At 39.2% G+C, this 19,977-nt stretch overlaps 1 protein-coding gene across 3 annotated transcripts in view; it reads left to right on the top strand.

The window, feature by feature from the left end:
• Positions 1-19,977, top strand: part of CDK8 (cyclin dependent kinase 8) — a 72,607-nt gene that overhangs the window by 12,535 nt on the left and 40,095 nt on the right. For all 3 annotated transcript variants that reach the window (XM_027557547.1, XM_027557546.1, XM_027557545.1), the window contains exon 2: positions 11,482-11,557. In XM_027557547.1, the coding sequence (XP_027413348.1) occupies positions 11,482-11,557 (76 nt within the window). The remainder of the gene's footprint in view (positions 1-11,481; positions 11,558-19,977) is intronic.

The raw sequence follows: 19,977 nt of genomic DNA, 5'->3' as shown, positions 1-19,977 counted from the left end.
CAGTTCACTGTTTATAGTATATTCACAGAGTTGTGTGGTTGTCACCACAATCTAATTTAGAATATTTTCATCCCCCCAAAAGAAACCCTGCACCCATTAGCAGTTGTTCCACTTACCCTCCAACCCTCCAGCCTTAGGCAACCGCTAATCTGCTTTCTGTCTGGATTTGCCTGTTCTGGACATGTCATTGGAATGAAATCATACAATATGTGGTTTCTTGTGACCGGCTTCTTTGACTTACTGTAATGTTTCTCAGGCCCATCCATGGTTTCGCGTGTATCGCATTTTGTTTGTCACTCATCAGTTGTTGGATAGTTGGGTCGTTTCCACTTTTTGGTTATTATGAGTAAGGCAGCTGTGAACATTGGTGTGCATCTGAGTCCCTTCTTTCAGTTCCTTGGATATACATGCGCCTAGGATATACATACAAATGTGGGATTTGAATATACACTTAGGAGTGGAGTTTCTGGATCTCATGGTGCCTGAGCGCTGGCCTTGTGCGTAACCGCCAGACTGTGTCCTCAGCGGCCACACCATTTTACACTCCCACTAGCAACCCGCAAGAGTTCCAGTTTCTCCACATCTTTGTTAACACTTTCTTCCCACCCAACCTTTTTTTTTTTAATATAGCTATCCTTATGGGTGAGAACACTTAACTAATTTTTATTCTCATAGCAGTATTAGATATGAGATTGACATGCAGTATACCAGCTGGATCAATTCATTTCATCTTTCTGAGCACTGTGGATTTCTTGTCTATAAAAATAGATTCATCCCACACAGATCCTTTGTATAGTATATGATAAAGCATGTAAAGAAAGTTTTCAGGCTCTCATAGGGCCATGTAAATTATACATATTTTAACATATTTATTAAATTAATCTCACTGGTTCTATTGTTTGTGGTTCCGCTATTTCTCCAGTGCCCAATTATGCTAATTTGTATTTTTCAGGAAGAATTTGTGATGTTTATTAGTAGGCAGTTTTCCTAAATATGTCTTTTTGCAGATAGTAACTTAAAATGCTTCTGCCTACGATGTCATGATTGTGTTTCTGAGAAATCTCTTACAAAAAATCTCTTATAAAAACAAGCTCTTTCACTGGGGTATGGGTGCTAGAGGGCTTTTGTTGGACTTGGCTGTGATATAAGTATTTTTATAGTTGTATTCTAAGAGGAATACATCTGTTGACTAAACAGGACAGAAATAAACTTTGCTTCTTTACCATTTAGTCTACTCAGAAGGTTGAGGTTCCCCAACCTTTGTCCCTGATTGAGCAGTCTTGCTGGTAATACTGCTACCATTGCCAGTGGTAAAAGAATAAAAGAATGCTTGGGTAAACAAAACAATTCCATTCCAGAAGAACACCCAGACAGTCAAACAGTGCATCTGTGTGTGCCTGTTCTTTGCATGCAACTATTATTTTTCCTGTTTACTCTGTGCTGATTCCAGTTTGCATCATAATAATGCCTTTGTGTGGAGACTTTCCCCCCCCCTAATTGGTGATGTTATAACCATATTGTGTTGTAAAAACTCATGCCATAAGAGACTTGCCTGTATTTGCCAGTACAGGGTAGATAGTAAGTACTGTAAATATTTGTTGATTTCAGGTGACCAGAGGACCCATTCTATAGATTGAGACATTTGTCATTGCTCTAAGTCAATGCAGTGTTGATGCTCAGCTTAGTAAACAGTGCTTATTGATAGGATCTGGTTGTACCAATACATTTGTTCTTGTTGAAAGTGTTTGAGTGGGTTCCAAAGAATTGCAAGGGGAAGTTATCTCTAGAAAAACACGTGTCAGGGAGTTGAGCAGATGAAATAGTAGTCCCCTCCTTATCCAGACGGGATACACTCCAGGCTTCCTGGAAGATGCCCGAAACCTTGGATAGTAGTGTATTTCCTGTGTTCTCCCATGTACTGACAGCATGGTACACTTGACAGAGAAGTGATCCTCACCCTTGGCGAGACGCAAGATTTCATCATGCTGCTCAGGACGGCATGCAGTTTAAAACTTACTAATTGTTTATTTTCCGTTTAATATTTTCAGACTGTGGTTGACCACGAGTAACTGAAAACTCTGGTAAGAGGGGGGACTACTGTGTTCACTGTATGATTAGACCATGTGTTGAAAACAAAGTGGAAAATGTAATCCTACCATTGTACAAAATCATGAGACCTTTTTGCTTTTGACAAGCATCGTCATGTTGTAGGAAGACAAGAACTAGAATAGCTCTGGAGAAAGGGAAATACGATAAAATGATTGGGAGAAGAGTACCGTAGTATGTAAACTGAAAGGATTTGGGTCTTTCAACTTGGAAAGTGAAGGGATAGGTTTGAAGTATAGTCAGCCCCGGGCACAGAGTGGAAGGTCAGGGACATTGTTTCTAGGACCCTTTGGATGTAAAAATCGAGGACACTCGTTTCCTTTTTGGGACTTCCATGATGGGATGTGGTTAAAACTCCATGCTTCTGTTGCGGAGGGTGAGGGTTTAATCTCTGGTTGGGGAACTGAGATCAATCACATGCCACTTGGTGTGATGAAAATTTTAAATAAATAAATAGAATGATGTAGTATGCACACATACATGAACTATGCATATCGTCCCATATACTTTATTTTTTAATTGGGATATAATTGCTTTACAATGTTGTATTAGTTTTTACTGTACAACAGGGTGAGTCAGCTGTGTATGCACATATCCCCTCCCTCTCGCGCCCCCCTCCCGTCCCCCTTTCCCACCCTCTAGGTCATCACAGAGCATTGAGCCGAGCTCTCTGTGGTATAAAGCTGCTTCCCCCTACCTCTATTACACATTATAGTATATATATTAATGCTACTTTCAGTCCGTCCCACCCCCTCCTCTCCGCCCTGTGTCCACAAGCCTGTTTTCTACGTCTGCACCTCTATTCCTGCCCTGTAGGTTTATCAGAACTGTTTTTCTAGATTCCATATATATGCATTAATGTACAATATTTGTTTTTCTCTTTTTGACTTATTTCACTCTGTGTGACAGAATATAGGTTCATCCACATCACTATAAATGACCCAAGTTTGTTCCTTTTCATTGCTGAGTAATATTCCATTGTATATATGTACCGTATCTTCTTTATCCATTCATCTGTTGATGAGCATTTAGGTTGCTTCTGTGTCCTGGCTAAACAGTGAACATTGGGGTACATGTATCTTTTTGAATTATTCTTTTCTCCAGATATATGGCCAGGAGTGGGATTGCTAGGTCATATGGTAGCTCTATTTTTAATTTTGGGGGAACTTCCTTACTGTTCTCCATGGTGGCTGTACCAACTTAAATTCCCACCAACAGTGCAGAGGGCTCCCTTTTCTCCACACCCTCTCCAGCATTTTTTGTTTGTGGATTTTTTGATGATAGCCCTCCTCCTTTCCTGAAGTTGATTGTGCCTTTTCTCTTGATTTCCAACCACTCAGAATGTTAATTTGTTAAATCATAGTTTTTACACACAGTTAAATTTTTTGACCTCTTCACTGTATTTCAGTTTTGCGTAATTAAAAGGTTGTAGATCTGTGAATGCTACAAATAAAGCTTGAAAGTTCAAGTAATCTTTTGTTTTAAGGTATCACCTCTTTTCTTGGTTGTTCATAGAATATGTAACAACAGCTTGAGTCATTATTAAACAACACTTGCCGTATAAAGGATAATCTGTCATAGCTATGTAAACTATATAATAACCGCAATGCTTTTTTCTTCATGAAGCACCTGTATAATTGTTCTCATAGCTGTTTAAATTAAAACAGTACTATGGCCAGTCAGTAACTTAACTACATAAAAAATTATTTTCTTCTTCCTCTTCCTCTGCATGTACATAGACACATGTATTTTGGGGTGTATATATGTCTGTCTGTCTCAAGTATGTGAAAGTTTTTATCTACGTACGTGTACATGTATATATATGTGCATGTATTTACATACGCGTTTTAAATATATCAACAGTAATGTGATCAGATATCATTAAATGTGGGGGTTTCCATCAAAGTAAACAACCAACCCATGTTTCTTAAGTCGTCTTCCCAGTGTCGTTTTTTTTGAACACAGCTCTGTGAAGAATAAAGTTATAATCACGGCATCTTGACTTCAAGAACTGTATTTTGGCACTGGTAATTTATAATCATTCTTTTTCTCCTTAATATTCATGCTAGAAGAAATGAGCAACCCTGAAAAGAGAAATTAATGTGTAATCCTTAACTCCCTAATGACTGGTCTTTCCTGCTATTTTGCATATCTGCCCAATTTATTTCTGCTTGGCCCCAAAGATTTTCTTCTTAAAAGGAGCATCACATCAGGCATGTGAATACACCTGAACGTTTAAAAAATATTCACCTGTTGTACTCCAAGTATACATTTAGTGGTATCTGATCCTTTTACTGTAATCTCGTAACAGAAAGGACCAGGAGTTTCTTTCTAGTCTCCAAGCTTAGAAATACTTTTTAAACTTTATGTAGCTTTTTTCCAAACAAGATAAAGATGCATTTGAAGTATGAGAGCTAACAAACTGAGCTTGAATCCCTCACGATAATGCAGAGGAGAGAGATTCATAGCTAAGTTTACAAGAAGCTTTGTAACTTCCTGGAGCTTGGCATCTGGAGCTCCTGAGAAACGTGGAAGTAACTCCTGTTGGGTCTGTCTTGTTCATCTTAGGTATATCTTAGGAACTATAACAGTGCCAAGCACAGGAACGCCCCCCAAATCAAGAGTTAGTAGTTCTAATAATCTTCTAAATAAACTAATGTAATTAACCAAAAAGTTGCAGATTCCATTTGTCAGAATGATTGAAAGAGCTAACAAGTTAACCTGAAAAGGAATTTTAAGCAAAACTTAGCATGGCTAGCTAGAATGTGTTCTCTGAGAGCTGACCCGATTTAAATGAAAGGGACTGTTGTTCAGTTTGCTTTAATGCATTGTAACTCCGTGTGAGATAATTGGGCATCCTGTATGATACAGGCCCCAGGAATGCGCCAGTACTAGAGCTTATTGGTCTGCTGCAGCAAGGGTGGGCGCACACCTGGCTCCCAGAGCAGGGGGGTCTTCTAGGTGAGTGTGGGTGGAATGATTCTAAGGAAGAACTGAGGAGGAGACCAGCTGTGGGCTGGATCCTGGCATGGCGGGGGGGAGCGGTCGTTTGGTAATTGGGTGCCTCAGTATTCTGCTCAAGGCAGGAGGAGCGAAGCAGAGCTGGGCATCATCAGTCAGAGCAGTCATCGCTCAGAAAAGGGCCGTTCTAGTTCTTTTGCCATTCTGCTGTAGCCTTGGGCAAAACTCCATTTCCTGCTTGCCTTTTCTACTGGCCTTGCCACTAATTTCTGAGAGATATCAGAGATTGATTATCAGTGGGGTTTATTTTCACTTTCTCAGGCCTTCTTTTTGGCCAGATTCAGCCCTGTGGGACATTGTTCTGTGAAATCCAGCTCTCCTCTGTGCTGGGATTCTGCTGACCAGGAGACTGTTCGGAAAGCCTCAGCTACTGTTAACTGAAGTCAGTATTTTATGAATACTTTCTGTTGTAAGGTTAGTTATTGAGCCCTCTGAAGCTAAAGTGGCTGTACACTGGAAGACTCTGGAGATGGCACCCGAGCTCTCGCGCACTGCAAATGCTGAGAGATTGTTAACCGTTTGTAATCCAAGCACCAAGGTCCCAAGTGTGGTTTGGGCATAGACAAACCATCCTAGGTTTAGCATCATAGGGGCTGTTTGTCTTGTTTACTGTTAGTTGGCTATTTGAAAGAATTGCTTAGTACTTCAGTACCCAAGAACTAGAATGAGCTGAGTTGCACCCAAAAGAATGGCTACCAATTTCAACAGTTGGCCTATTTGCAAATTTTAGTGAACTTCTGAGCAAATTGTAACCGGGAATAAGACTCATGCAAGGAGTGACTCGGGGTGCAAAGAGCAATATTATGGGTATCATTGTTAGAAACAAGAAGTGTCTGTTAACAATTCAGAAGTTTAAAGCAGCAGAGAGGAAGGGAAAGAACTAAAAAAGAGAACATGAAGATTAAAGCCTGACAATCTTTGGTTCTAACTATTTAGATTTTGTTCTGTAATTGCTGAGGGTGGAAGCTGTCTCTCTCAGGCCACTTGATCTAAAGGTCTCGGGTAGAAAATTAATCTCAGAATAATTTTCTTATTCTGAGATTGTCTTCTGGATGATTCTTAGGAATCCTCAATTTGGGGTCTCTAGCTGGACAGTCTTCCAGTAATTTGAGGAAGTGGTCTGTCATTGTTACTGAGAGCTGTGGATCCAAAGAGTTTTACTGCAGAACATGGCAAGGCCATTTCCATGGGAGCTCAAGTGCAGTCTTTCCCTAATGTTGCTTCAGAAATAGCCAAACACCTAATCTGAGAGCATGTAGAGCTGGTTAAGTATCTGGCAAGGGAAGATAGTTGTTTACATCAGTGATAAGGTTGAACAGCTCTGGAAAATTATTGTGTTAACCAGAATTATTACATCACATAATTTCTTTTTTTGTGATGGAAATAATTAAGATATAGTCTCTTAGCAACTTTGAAGTTTATAGTACACTGTGCTGTGCATAGATCTCCAGGATTTTTTTTATCTGCTGGTTGCAAGTTTTACCCTTAAACAATACCTCCCCAGTCCCTGAACCCCTGGTAACTGCTCTTCTGCCTTCTCTATTTACAGGAGACTGCACATGTAAATGATATTCTCTGTCTGATTTATCTCACCTAGCATAGTGTCTGGAGAAGGCAGTGGCAACCCACTCCAGTACTCTTGTCTGGCAAATCCCATGGGTGGAGGAGCGTGGTAGGCTGCAGTCCATGGGTCGCTAGGAGTTGGACACGACTGAGCGACTTCACTTTCACTTTTCAATTTCATGCATTGGAGAAGGCAGTGGCAACCCACTCCAGTGTTCTTCCCTGGAGAATCCCAGGGATGGGGGAGCCTGGTGGGCTGCCATCTCTGGGGTCGCACAGAGTTGGACACGACTGAAGCGACTTAGCAGCAGCAGCAGCAGCATAGTGTCTTCAAGATCCACACGTAATCCAAGTCATCACAAGTGGCAGGATTTCCTTCTTTCTCGTGGCTGAATAACATTGATCCTTTTTAGGTGGCCCATTACCCATCTTCACTGGATGCTTGTAAAATCTGCCGCTTGTCTCCACTTTTCTGAAATACCTAAATATTGTGTCTTGATGTGGGTGGGCTTTCATTTGTGATGGGAACTCATTGAACCCTTGCAGTGTTACAAATCCTGTCCTTCAGTTGCTAGAGTTTTCTTGAATTACTTTGTAAGTTTTCTGCCTCTCTTTTCTGTTCTTTTTTTTTTGAAACTCCTAATTATTTGGATTCCCTGGACTGGTTCTCTGATATTCTCTGTTTTTCTTTCGCATTTCTCTGTGTTTTACTGCTGTTTCTTAGGCTCTGTCCTCAGTTTATCTTCTGCCTAGCCAGCTCTGCTTCCAGAGGGCTATTGTCTTCTCAGGTCTCAGCTTTGAGGATTTGACTCTGAAAATCCAGGTGGTGCTCAGCTTTCTATCAGCTTCTTTGGTTTTTTTTGATCTTGTCATCCGTTACTGTTTGTCCACTTTTGTTCTAGTTGCCAAATTTATATGCCATCTTCTTATAAGTTTGTGCCTTTTCCATAGTTTTAGTAGGGTGTAGGAGGGGAGTCAAGTTAGATATGTGTGTTCAGTACTCTGTTTTACCAGAACACTGCTCATTTTTGTAAGCACTTCTTTGCAGCCATTAACTTACCCGCCCCCCTCATCTGTTAAAGGCGAGTGTTCATCGTGGCTGTACCCTCCTCTTTTTGTTCATGTCACCTGACACACTTTCTCTAGCTTTGTTTGCTTATCTTTAAATGTAATAATTTTCTCTTGTCGTCCTCATTTGTTTTGTACACTCCTTGAGGTGAGGCACACATACTCTGCACCCTTTGGAGACAGCTGACGTGAAAGTTCTGCTCCCACCCCGCCTCTGAAAGCAGGCAGACCTCGGGGCTGTCCGCGTGGTTCCATGATTTTACGCAGCTGCTGCTCATTTTGCTCTTCTCCAAGCAGCCAGACCCTGCCTGTGCCTCCGTATTTTTGTTCATGCTGTTCCGCCTTCCTAGGATGTCTCATGTAACTACTCATTTCTTTCCCCAGCCCCTCTTTCCTTTCCTGACAAGCTTCTTTAGTCTTAAGACATTCTGCTTAAGTATACTCTTGTAGAAGCTTTCTTTCAACCCTTCAAGGTATAGCTGAACATCCCCTGTGTTTATAGTACTTTATATAGAACCCTATACTGCAGTTATTATTGATAGTCTGACTACTACGACTAGATTGGGACTCCTTTTCCTCTCTAGTCTGCCTTTGTGGTTAAAGAAGTGTGCTCCACACATCACCAAGTACTGTTATATTATGATGGTAATTAGGTGAGTTTTAAGAGGTTGTTGCCTTTTTGATAATCACACATCTTTTAAGGTGTTTTTTTTTTTTTAAAGTATTCTCCCATTTACCTTTCTTTCTTATAACTTTTTAAAAAGATAAAACATGTAACTACTTGGGGTGAGGGAGAGAAATGATTGCAGATTCAAAATTTTTAGTTCATTTTGAAGAAATTTTCACAAGGCGGTTTTTAAAGAAGAGAAAGTCCAGAGGTGATTGTTAAGGGGGGGTGAATGAGTTAGTCTTTGGTTTTTTTCTTTCCCCACTGCTCATTCTCTCCACAGAGGGCTCTAGTTTAGGAAGTCATCCTCAGCAGTAGATATAACAACCTGTCACACTCCTGGGTTGACCATCTGTTTAAATTAGTAGCTTGCACATGAACTGTCTAATCCCTGGTGGATTTATTCTGATCCCAATTTCATTTTGTTTTTGTGTCACTCTCTTTAATGCCCCCTTTAAGTTTTCAGACATCATTCCAACTTGGTGAACGTTAAGTATAGATATTCTTAATGTATTTTTAATATAATGTGTGCCCATTTGTGTGCTTTGCTAGAAAGTACTTGTAGATCTGATTGTCATAAAACAAATCTCTTTTCAGAAAGATAATGTCATTGGGATTTGTTTTTGCAACTAAAGATAAGGTGTAAATATGTAAGCAAAGATAAAGCCAAGCAGACTTAATAATTTAAAATAATAAAGTGTTAAATAAAATTAATTGATTTTCTAAGGAGTTACCCCTTTGTTCAGTCAAACCTTCGGTCTTTTCAGAACCCCAGCTCTATCACCCTGCCCTTTCTGTTAGTATTTGATCTCATTTCCAACATCGGAAAAATATGAAAGCCATCAGAATGAGAACTCCCTGGCTTTTGCCTCTGAACCCACCCCTCTGCACCTGTATCCTCCTTGGTCTTCCTGTTAGTGATATGATGGAGAAGCATTTGACCTCGCTTGCAATCTAGTCCCCCCCCCCCACCCCCCACCATTTCAGTCTGCTTTTCTCCTTTTCCCCTCTCATTTCCTTTTCTCTGGGCTCTTCCTCTCAGTACTTAACATACTCGAGTCTGTTACATCTTAAGAAATGTTTAATCTGTGTACTACTCCAGCTGCTGCCTTATTTTATCACCTTCAAAGAATCACCTACGTCTCAGTTGACTTAATGCCCAAGTCATTGCTCAGCCTTCTGCAGTGTAGACTCTGCTGCGTCACCGCAGCTATTTTTGCCTAGTCCAGCATCCCTCGGTGACTTCATCATTGCTAAATTCAGTGGACGCTGCTCAGTCCTCACCTTACTAGGCTTCTCTGCAGCTTTGGATACTGTTTACTATTCTGCCCATTTCTGAAATTCTTTTTCTTGCTATTCCTAGTCTCTGATCTCCCCTCATGTACTCTCCTGACTTGGATGATGGTATGTATACTCTAATATCTTCAGCTTTCTCTTTGGACGGGTCTCTTCAGCTTGGCACTCCCACGTAGGTGTCTCACAAGTATCAGACTCAGCCTGCACACGGCGGAGCGCTCATCTTCCTGTTCCCTCTGACCTCCTGTGAATGATGCTGTTAGCTTGTTCCCTGAGGCAGATGACGACTCCTCCTTTCTCACCCCCAGGATTCTATGCTGTGGGCTGCAGTGCTGCCTCACGTGGCTCCAGCCATCTCCTCTGCAGCAGCCAGCATCACCTCTCACCTGAGTCATTCTGACACTGTTGACTTAACTGATCTCTCAGCCTCCTGTCCTTCTCCCCCCGACCCCCACCCCCAACACACAACTCCCTAGCATTCAAAAAGGGTAGGCAAAGATGTTTTCCCCAAAGGAGGATTGCTATTCTCCTGTTTAAAAATCTTGAATGGAGCACCTCCTCTTGTTCTTGGAGTAAAAAGACTTGTATGGTCTGGTTCCTAATTATATCGCCAGCTTCATCTCCAGTTATTTAATGTGACTGTTTTTCAAATGCTTTTCCCTCCCTTCAGGTGACAAAGCACACTGTTTCCCTTTTAACACAGCACAGTTCTCAGAGTGTGATCTGGGAAGCCCTAGGTGTCCCCAAAATCCTTTCAGAGGATCTGCAGGGTCAACACTATTTTCACAATAGTGCTGTATTCTTTGCTTTTCCTCACTCTGATTCTCATGAGTGTACAGTGGGTTTTTCTCAAAGGTGACGAGGCAGGTGATGATGCCGTTGCTCTGATGGCTAGTGGGTATGTGCTTTTGTGGGCTGTGTTTTTAACAGTTCCCATTTTTAAATGCTAAGAGGGTTAATATTGATAGAACCTCTTCAGGGTCTTCATTGACACCCAAGAGAGAAAAAGGGTCCTGAGTCCAGAAGGTCTGAGGACTGTCTTTCAGGCCTTGGTTAGTTGGGATTTCCGCTGAGGAGACTTGGCTTGGGTCTCCACAGCGTGACTTTTGGGTCACCTCTGCGGGTTGCGCCTTAGCACATATCCTGTGGTGGGTCGGTTAGTTACCTCTCACCGCCGGTACACACGGAAAGCTCCACCACAGAGGTGGGAACCCCAGTCAATCCCCAGTTCTGGAGACAGTGACTGCTCAGCAAACACAAACTGAGTGAATCTCTTTGAAGGTATCTGGGGATATGAACTACAACATGTTTTAAATCATAACCATTTTGTACTTCATGAGAGATGCATTCATTTCTTAACTTTTTTGACCCCTTAATATCTGAGTGGGTTTTAAGAAAGCAAGTTTTACTTTATATGCATTGTGTACATGTACACACATGTACACACACATAGGGAAGCGTACACATATTAAAGCAGAAAGAACCTTACTTGGTGGAAGTCAGGAGCTTCATTTTGGAATCTTCTTTCTCCTGTGCAAATAAGCATAGAGCCTTGAACAGGTCTTTTTATTCCTTTGACTATAACTTCCCTCATCAAATAATGTGATTGTGCTGGATTATCTAAAAAGTTTTTCCTATGTGAAATTATGTGATTATATATGAAGGGTGTCAAAGTGTATGTGATTCCTATTTCTTTATATATATTAAAATGAATGTACATTTAGATTTATTTATATATTAAAATCACTTTGTTTTCACAGGAAAGATGATAAAGACTATGCTTTAAAACAAATAGAAGGAACCGGGATCTCTATGTCGGCATGTAGAGAAATAGCAGTAAGTGAAGCTCTTTTTTATCATCATTATCAACTGACTTATGCGTATCAATTATATAAGTCTATGAATTGTATTTGTCACAAACACACATTAATTGAAAGTTGAGAAGTATTTTTCATATCAACTATTTATAGAAAAGTGTAAAGATGGTATGTAGTTCTAGCAAAAATTGCTATATAAATTAATTGATTTGGGATTAAGTCTCAGTTGTTTATATAAATAGATATATTTTCCAAAAAAAGTCACTAAATAGATAAGGATCCAGTTATTCTTATTTCATTGTGTGTAATAAAAGTATTTATTATAAGTTAATTCATATAAAATTCATGTTTCTATTTTAATAAGATGAAATTATTGCCATTACTTACGAACTTAAAATGAGATTATTTGATTTTCATTGTTTCTGCCTATTCTTTTGCATATGTAAAATTATGTACCCCCTTTTTTGGAAGTATATCATTGCCACATGGTAATTAAAATCTCATTTTGATTCCAAAGGAAAATATTCATGTTAATGCATTACCAAATAATTATTCATACATTTAAAGTGAGCTTTTACTTCAGTTTTTACCATTGGGAAACTATGGGTCCAGACTTATCTTTTCAGTCTCTAGTCAGAGTATTCTAAAATATGTATTATAATAGTCTTCACTTGTATTGCTTTCAGCCCTCTTTCTACAGATATAGGCTGTTATGGCCTGGAGGTATTAATTTAAATAATTTTACTCATTTAACAGCTTCTATACCATTGGGTTTTCAACTAATAGTCAATTATTTTGTATCATGTTGACAGCAACTAGACCAAGTTAAAGTATAGAAACTTAGAAAAGTCAAGAACCCTGGCCTTAAGTGTTAACACACTGATGAGAAAGGAGACTCATAACTCTTACAGGAACAATATAACAGGCACTGTGATAGAAGTGACTGGGAAAAGGGTATATATACATAACTAGAGAATCGAGGAGGGTTTCAGATTTTGGAGGCCATGTAAGTATTATCCCCACAAGAGAAGAATAGGAGTGAGATGGAGGGCGTTCTTAACCAAAGGTATGCTGTAATGAAAACTGTATTTCATTTCATTGATAAAATTCTCATACTCTTGAATCTTGAGGTAAGATATCTGTTCATTAACTGTCAGTTCTGCAACTTCTACTATTCTCTGTGTTCCAGTCAGTTGTAAAGAATTAAAATCCATTGCAATATGGTGAGTGATGCTGGACATCAGGATAGTGATGACCTTCGGAGGGGCAGAGAGGGAGCAGAAGGACAGACAAGGGAGCTTTCAGGATCTAGTGATGTTCTGTTTCTTGGTTTTGCCCTGGGTCTGGTCATGTGGGTTTCACATGTGAAAACTCACTGAGCTGTGCACTTACCATTCATGTGCTTTCCTCTGTCTTTATTATTCATCAACAAAAAGTTTTTAAATCAACACTCCATTCATTTCAGAAACATTCTTAGCTTTTTATCTGTGTTGATAATTGTAAATGCAGTTAAGCACAGTAAGGAATACTCCTTATTTTTATTGTACTTGATAGTGGTTCTTCTACCTAAGGTGAGCAGAAATTTTTAATTTTGATAATGTCTTATTTGCTAGTTTTTTCCTTTTATGACTTGTTTTCTGTGTCTGGCTGAAGACATCTTCGTCTGTTTGCTGATTGTGAAGATATTTCCCTTTGTTTTCTTCTAAAGCCTTGCAATTTTAGCTTTTATTGTAAGTCTGTGATCTGTTCACTTCATTTCTATTTGTAGTCTGATGTAATGCTTGAATGTCTCCTCCCCTCTCTCCATGCGAATGTACAATTGTAGCATCATTTTTGGAAAAGACTCTTTCCCATTGAATTCCTTTGACATATTTGTAAAAAATGAAATGACTGTAAGTGTTGGACTATTTCTGGGCTCTATTCTGTTCCATTGATCTCTTTGTCTCTCCATGGCTGATTCCAGATCACTCTGCATCACACACATCAAGACTTGAAGTGAGGTGGTATAATGCCACCAGCTTTATTCTTTTGATTCAGGATTGTTTGGGCTATTTTAGGTTCTCTGAATTAGCATGTACATTGTTGAACTGGTTAGTCATTTTTATTTCTAAAAAATGCCTGCTGAGATTATGGTTTACATCAGTTCAGGGAGAACTGATATCTTAATAATACTTAAACTTCCAAGCCATGAATCTTAAGAAGGTATATTTTCCATTTTTAAGGTTTTTAAAAAATTTCTGTCAACAACGTTTTATAGTTTTTTAGTGTGGAGGCTTTACGTAGTTGTTAAATTCATTCCTAAGGATTTTATGTTTTCTGTACTATGTATGTATTATTTTAAAATATTTTCTACTTCTTTGCTTCTGTACTTAGGATTGATTTTTTTAATGTTATAAGTTTTTTTAAATCAAATTTATTTAGATTTACCTGATTTACCCACTTACTTATGTATATCTTTTCTGAGTATTTCCTTCCTCCTAATTTTTTTTCTTTTCGGTTGTGCTGGGTCTTCGTCGCTGCGTGGACTTTTCTCTAGTTGAGGTGTATGGGCTTCTTACTCGGTGGCTTCCGTTGTTGCGGAGCACGGGCTCTAGGGCACACAGGCTTCAGCAGTTGCATCACTTGGGCTCAGGAGTTGTGTCTCTCGGGTTCTAGAGCACAGGCTGTGTAGTTGTGGTGCACGAGTTTAATTGCTCTGCGGCATGTGGGATCTTCCCAGGCCAGGGATCAAACCCATACCTCCTGCATTGGCAGGCGGGTTCTTTACCACTGAATCAGGCCAGGGATCAAACCCATACCTCCTGCATTGGCAGGCGGGTTCTATACCACTGAATCACAATGAAAGCCCTAAAATGCTATATATTATATAAATTATATTTCTAAATTCACTGGTAGGTTTGGTGATATCTTGGAATTTCCTACATAAATAATTATGTCATCTGTAAATGGGAATAGTTTTACTTCTTTCTGTCTGTATGCTTTTATTTTTCTCCTTTCCTATTGCATTGGCTAGAACCTCTCAGAAGATGTTGGATGGTGGTAAGAGCCAGCATCTTACTGCTTGTTCCCAGTCTTGGGGGAAAGTGTTTTCAGTGTTTCACCATCAAGTTAAATGCTAGCTATAGGCTTTTTACAGATACCATCAGCCAAGCTTTAGGAAGTTCCCTTTTTTTTTTGTAAATGGTAATGAATTTTGTCAAATGCTTTTTTCACATGTCCTGAAATGACTGTATAGTTCTTCTGTATAGTTCTGTATACAGAATGACTGTATAGTTTTTCCTCTTACTGTTATATTGGCTGACTGCATTGATTACTTTCCTAATATTTATCCAATTTTACAGTTTTGAAATAATCCCTGCTTGATTATATATATCACTTGATTTGATTTACCAGTGTGCTGTTAAGGAGTGTTAGGTCTTCTGAAGAATGTTAGTCTATGATTATCATTCTTGTACTGCCTTTGTCTTCGGTACTGAAGTTGTGCTGTCCTCACAGAGCAAGTCAGGCAGCCTTTCTTCATCCTCTGTATTCTGATAGTTTCCGTGCAGTTGGCAGTTATTTTTCCTCAGATGCTTGACAGAATTCACAAACCATATATTTTCACATTTAGCATTTTGTGTTTAAGTTGTATTTTTTATGTAATTTTTCATTTTGTTTAAGTTATTGAATTTACTGGCACAAGGTTAAGAATATTGTCTTACTGTCTTTCATAAATGTAGCTTCTATAGTGGTGTCCCTGTTTCATTGTGGACTTGGTAATTTGTGTTCTCTGTGTCATTGATTTTTGCTCTTAAACTTTATTATCTCTTCTACTTATTTTTGGCCTGCTTTTCTTATCTTCTTAAGGTGGACCATTAGGTCATTGATATTTTAAAAAACTATTGTTTTCTAATAAGGCAATGAAGACTATAAGTTTGCCCCTAAGCTATGTTTTTCTTCATTTTTTTCTTGAGAAATTTTGTCACATTGTATTATTATCATCACATAGTACAATTTCCATTTTCTTTGTGAGTTTTTTCTTTTATTCATGGGTTATTTAGAAATATATGGTTTAATTTTTAAATATGTGAGGCTTTCCAGATAGTTTATTGTTGATTACTAGTTTTTTCCCCCACAACTGGTCTCCTTGTTCCTCTCATAGCTCACTGCCTCACAGGGTTGCAGAGAGTGGTTAAGACCCTACCCAGATTACCCAGGCTCTTATCTTGGCTTTGGACTTCCCTCATAGCTCAGTTGGTAAAGAATCCGCCTGCAGTGCAGGAGACCTGGGTTCGATCCCTGGGTTGGGAAGATCCCCTGAAGAAGGGAATGGCTACCCACTCCAGTATTCTGGCCTGGAGAATTCCACGGACTGTATAGTCCACGGGGTTGCAGAGTCGGACATGACTGAGAGACTTTCACTTCACTTGTTACCCTGGCTTTACCACTTACCTGGCTTGTAGGACCCAAAGCAGGTTCAGGTTACCTGATTTCCCTGTTTTAGTTTCCTCTTTGTAAAATGAGAGCAGTGGTGTCTCATAGGGTTTCTGTGCATGAGGAGCGTTGGTCACTTCTTAGGGCACGGTGAGCTCTGGGTACCTGTTGGCTCCTCAGTAGATGCCAGTCATCACTGTGGCAGCCACAGTGTGCAGATGGCCTGCCCACTTGAATTTATCTGCTGCCAGAGGACTTCTGTGGAAGGTCTCAGCACATTTTATATCCCAGAACCTTGTGTAGCACCTACCACAGGGCCTGGTGTGTGGCAGGTGTTGGGTAAATGAGCCCTGCTAAATGTAGTGCAGCTCCCTGGAAGTGCGTGAGTGTAAATATTTACTTAGAGGCAGCTCCTCACAGAGACTCAGCTCCAGCCAGCTCCAATCCCTCAGTGACCCAGCTCCCAGGAGAGCGTGTTGTACGTACTCAGTAGTGATAGCTATTTACTGTACTAGTTTGCCCAGGCTGCCACAACAGAATGCTACAGACTGGGGGACTTCAACAACCCAGAACCTTGTTTTCTTAGTGGTGGAGGGTGCCTGCACAGTTGGTTTCCTGTGAGACCTCTCCTTGGTTTGCAAACGGCCACCCTCTTGTGGCCTCTTCATGAGGTCATCTTTCTCTGAGTTCTAATCTCCTTTTCTTATAAGGTCATCATTCTGATTCGATTAGGGCCCATCCTACTGACCTCATTTTACTTTTATTGCCTCTTTCAGGGTCTTATCTCCAAATAGAATCATTCTGAGGGCCCCGGGATTAGGGTTTCAACACAAGAATTTGCAAACACAAACTCAGTTAAGTCCGTAACACTTTTATTACTACTATAATAATCATACTTACTCACTAGTAAAATCATTGCCCTCAAAGACTTAATATTTGACCAATTAGATGGATTTTCTTAAAAATAGAAGTGAATTGATTTTTTTGATGAAAGCATTGATGTTAGTCCACAGTTCAGAAGCCAAAGGGTGTGTTGACGATGCCTTTAGCTGATACATTTTGTTTATTCATGAATTCAGTTATTCATATATTCACCAGGTGTTTAATGAATACCTTTCAAGTACCAGGCAGTGTGCTTGAAACTAGCAGTTCCGTGATAATCAAAACACAGTACCTGCCACTGTCCAGTTCACAGCCTAGTATATATTTAAAATATCTGTGTCTCTGGATGAAGAATTACTGCCTCTGGGGGCTTGGTCTTAGGAGGTGTTGGTATTAGACCACAGAGTGTTGGATTTGTATTTTAGAAATTAATTAACTTTGAAAGCATTTAAATCCTGATTCTAACCACTACTTATGAATGTGACCTTGAGCAAATTATTTAATCTCCTTACACCACCATTTCCTCTTTGTAAAATAGAAGCAGTATAAATATTTCATAGGGTAATTCATGATGGAGTGAGATAGTGCATGTCACATACTTGGTCCCGTTCTTGGCACCTGGGCAGAGCTCAGTAAAATGGTTGCTGCTGTTTTCTTTTTAGTACAGTAACTAAAAAGGTGAGATTCAGGCGACACCTGAGAATAACCTACTTATATGTAGGTTTCTAATAATTTGAGAGAGCTTTTGCCAAAGCTTTGGAGTTTGTTTGTTATAATTTCCACCCTGATGGTTTCCAGAGAGGATTTGAAATCGCTGCCCAGCTGAGAAGTGTGTTCCAGTTGTGAGGTAATGGAGAAAACACTGACCCAGAACTGAGATGAACTTAGCGCTAGGTCCCCTCCTCCAGCCAGCCGACTGGTCCCTAGTGACCCCAGAGTCCCGGCTTTCCTGCATCAGATTCTTGGCCTTGTTTGTTAATTAGCAAATAGTTCTAGATATTGGGCTTAAGTTTCAGAGAATTTGTATTTAATCTCTAGAGTTTCGTAAGTTTGAAGTTTTGTTCTAAAAGTAGAAATATATAACTTGAATTTAATCTTGTTCCTAAATAGAATAATCATTTTCCAAAGAATAATTGTTCATATAAATGACTTCATATATAGTCCATTCGTAGTCTTTGTTTTGTGAATTCATTTCAGAGCCCCTAATACATTATTAACATTACATTTACTTGATACCTGTTTTGGTGACAGTATTCTTATAAAAGATATTGAAGTCCTAAGTTCTAAGACCTTGACTTTCTCACAGATCTGTCATGTCTTTGGAACACATTTGCAGGGCACGGTGTAAATCATTTCTAACTGATAAAGACAGAATATCAGGCTTCATGAGAAGTTTTTTCTTATTGTTGCTGTTTTATTTGTTTTTGCTTGGTGGAGGGGGAATGCTGATGGATTATTAGGGCCACTTGGGTTGCTAAACGGAGATAAAATAAGGAGATACAAGGTTTTAAATAGAAGAATGTCCTTCTAGGAGATGACAAGGGTTAATAAGCCCTTGAAAGTGTGTTCTACTTGGTTGTTTTTGTTTGTACAAGCTCTTTATTATTTTATGAAACATTTATAAAATTTTAATCAACTTTACTTTGTAATGTAAATACCTAGGAAAGTAGGTACTGTATCTCACAGAATTACAGATCTTAATTCTCATCTGGTATTCAGTGGTGATGAATGTTGTTTTGTTGTGTTTTCTTATGTTGCTGTTACAGTTGTCCCTTTGTATCCATGGATTCAACCAACTGCAAGTAGGAAATATTTGGGGGAAGAAATTTCCAGAAAGTTCCAAAAAGCAAAATTTGAATCTACCATGCTCCAGCAACTATTTGTGTAGTATTTACATTGTATTAGATATTTTAAGTAATCTAAAGATGATTTTAAGTATATGGGAGGATGTGCATAGGTTATATGCAGATATTGTACCATTCTACATAAGGAACTTGAGCACTGGGGGATTTGGGTACCCACGTGGGGTGGGATATTGGGGAGTCCTGGAATCAGACCCCCTCTGATATTGAGGGACAACTATAGGTAGTTTTTCAAAGAATTACAAACTACAGATTTAAGTGTATTGTTGTGTGATGTCAAAACATAGACAACTAGTGGAATGGAAGAAAATATTTGTAAATCATATACTGCTAAAGGATTAATGTCTACACTATATAAGGAAATACAACTCAATAACAACATCAAAAAACCCAGTTCAAAAATAGGCAGTGGACTTGAATAGACATTACGATAAAGACTTGAATAGACATTTCTCCAAGGAAGATATACCAATAAGCACATGAAAAGATACTTAACACCATGAGTCATTCGGGAGTGCAAATCAAAGCCACAGCAGATACCACATCATACCTATTAGGACGTGGCTATTATAAAAAAAATTGTAGAAGGTAAATAAACGTTGATGAGGGTGTGGAGAAATTGGAACTCTCAACACATTGCTGATGGGAATGTAAACGGTGAAACTACTGTGAAAACCAGTTTGGTGGTTCCTGGAAAAGTTAAACATAGAGTCATCATATGATCTCGCCGTTCCCCTCCTAGGTATTTACTCAAAGAACTGAAAGGAGGAATTTGAGTACTCATACACCAGCGTTCATAGCAGCATTATTCACAGTAGCCAAAATGTGGAAATAACCAGTGACTGTTAGCTGATGAATGAATAAGCAAAATGTGTATATATGGAATGGAACGTACCCAGCCATAAAAAGCAATGAAATTTTGATATATGTTACACCGTGGATAAACCTTAAAGACTAAGTTATGCTTAGTGAAATAAGCCAGACACAAAAGGACAAATAATGATTCTACTTATGTGAGGCACCTAGAATAGGCAAATTCAGAGACAGAAAGTAGAATAAAGGTTACCAGGGGCTCACAGGGAGAGAAAAGTGGGGAGTTATCGCTTAACAGGTACAGAATTTCTGTTTAGGATGATAAAATGGTTCTAAAATGGATGTTTCGGGATGGCTGCATAGCATTGTGAGTGTGCTTATGCTACTGAATTGAACCCTTAAAAATGGTTAAAATGGTAATTTCTTAAAAATTTACTTATTAAAAAATGTTTAGAACATAATATTTTAA

The sequence above is a fragment of the Bos indicus x Bos taurus genome, chromosome 12 (genome assembly GCF_003369695.1).
Source record: "Bos indicus x Bos taurus breed Angus x Brahman F1 hybrid chromosome 12, Bos_hybrid_MaternalHap_v2.0, whole genome shotgun sequence".
In the NCBI taxonomy this organism is placed as follows: Eukaryota; Metazoa; Chordata; class Mammalia; order Artiodactyla; family Bovidae; genus Bos; species Bos indicus x Bos taurus.
This window is presented reverse-complemented; position numbering and strand designations above follow the sequence as displayed.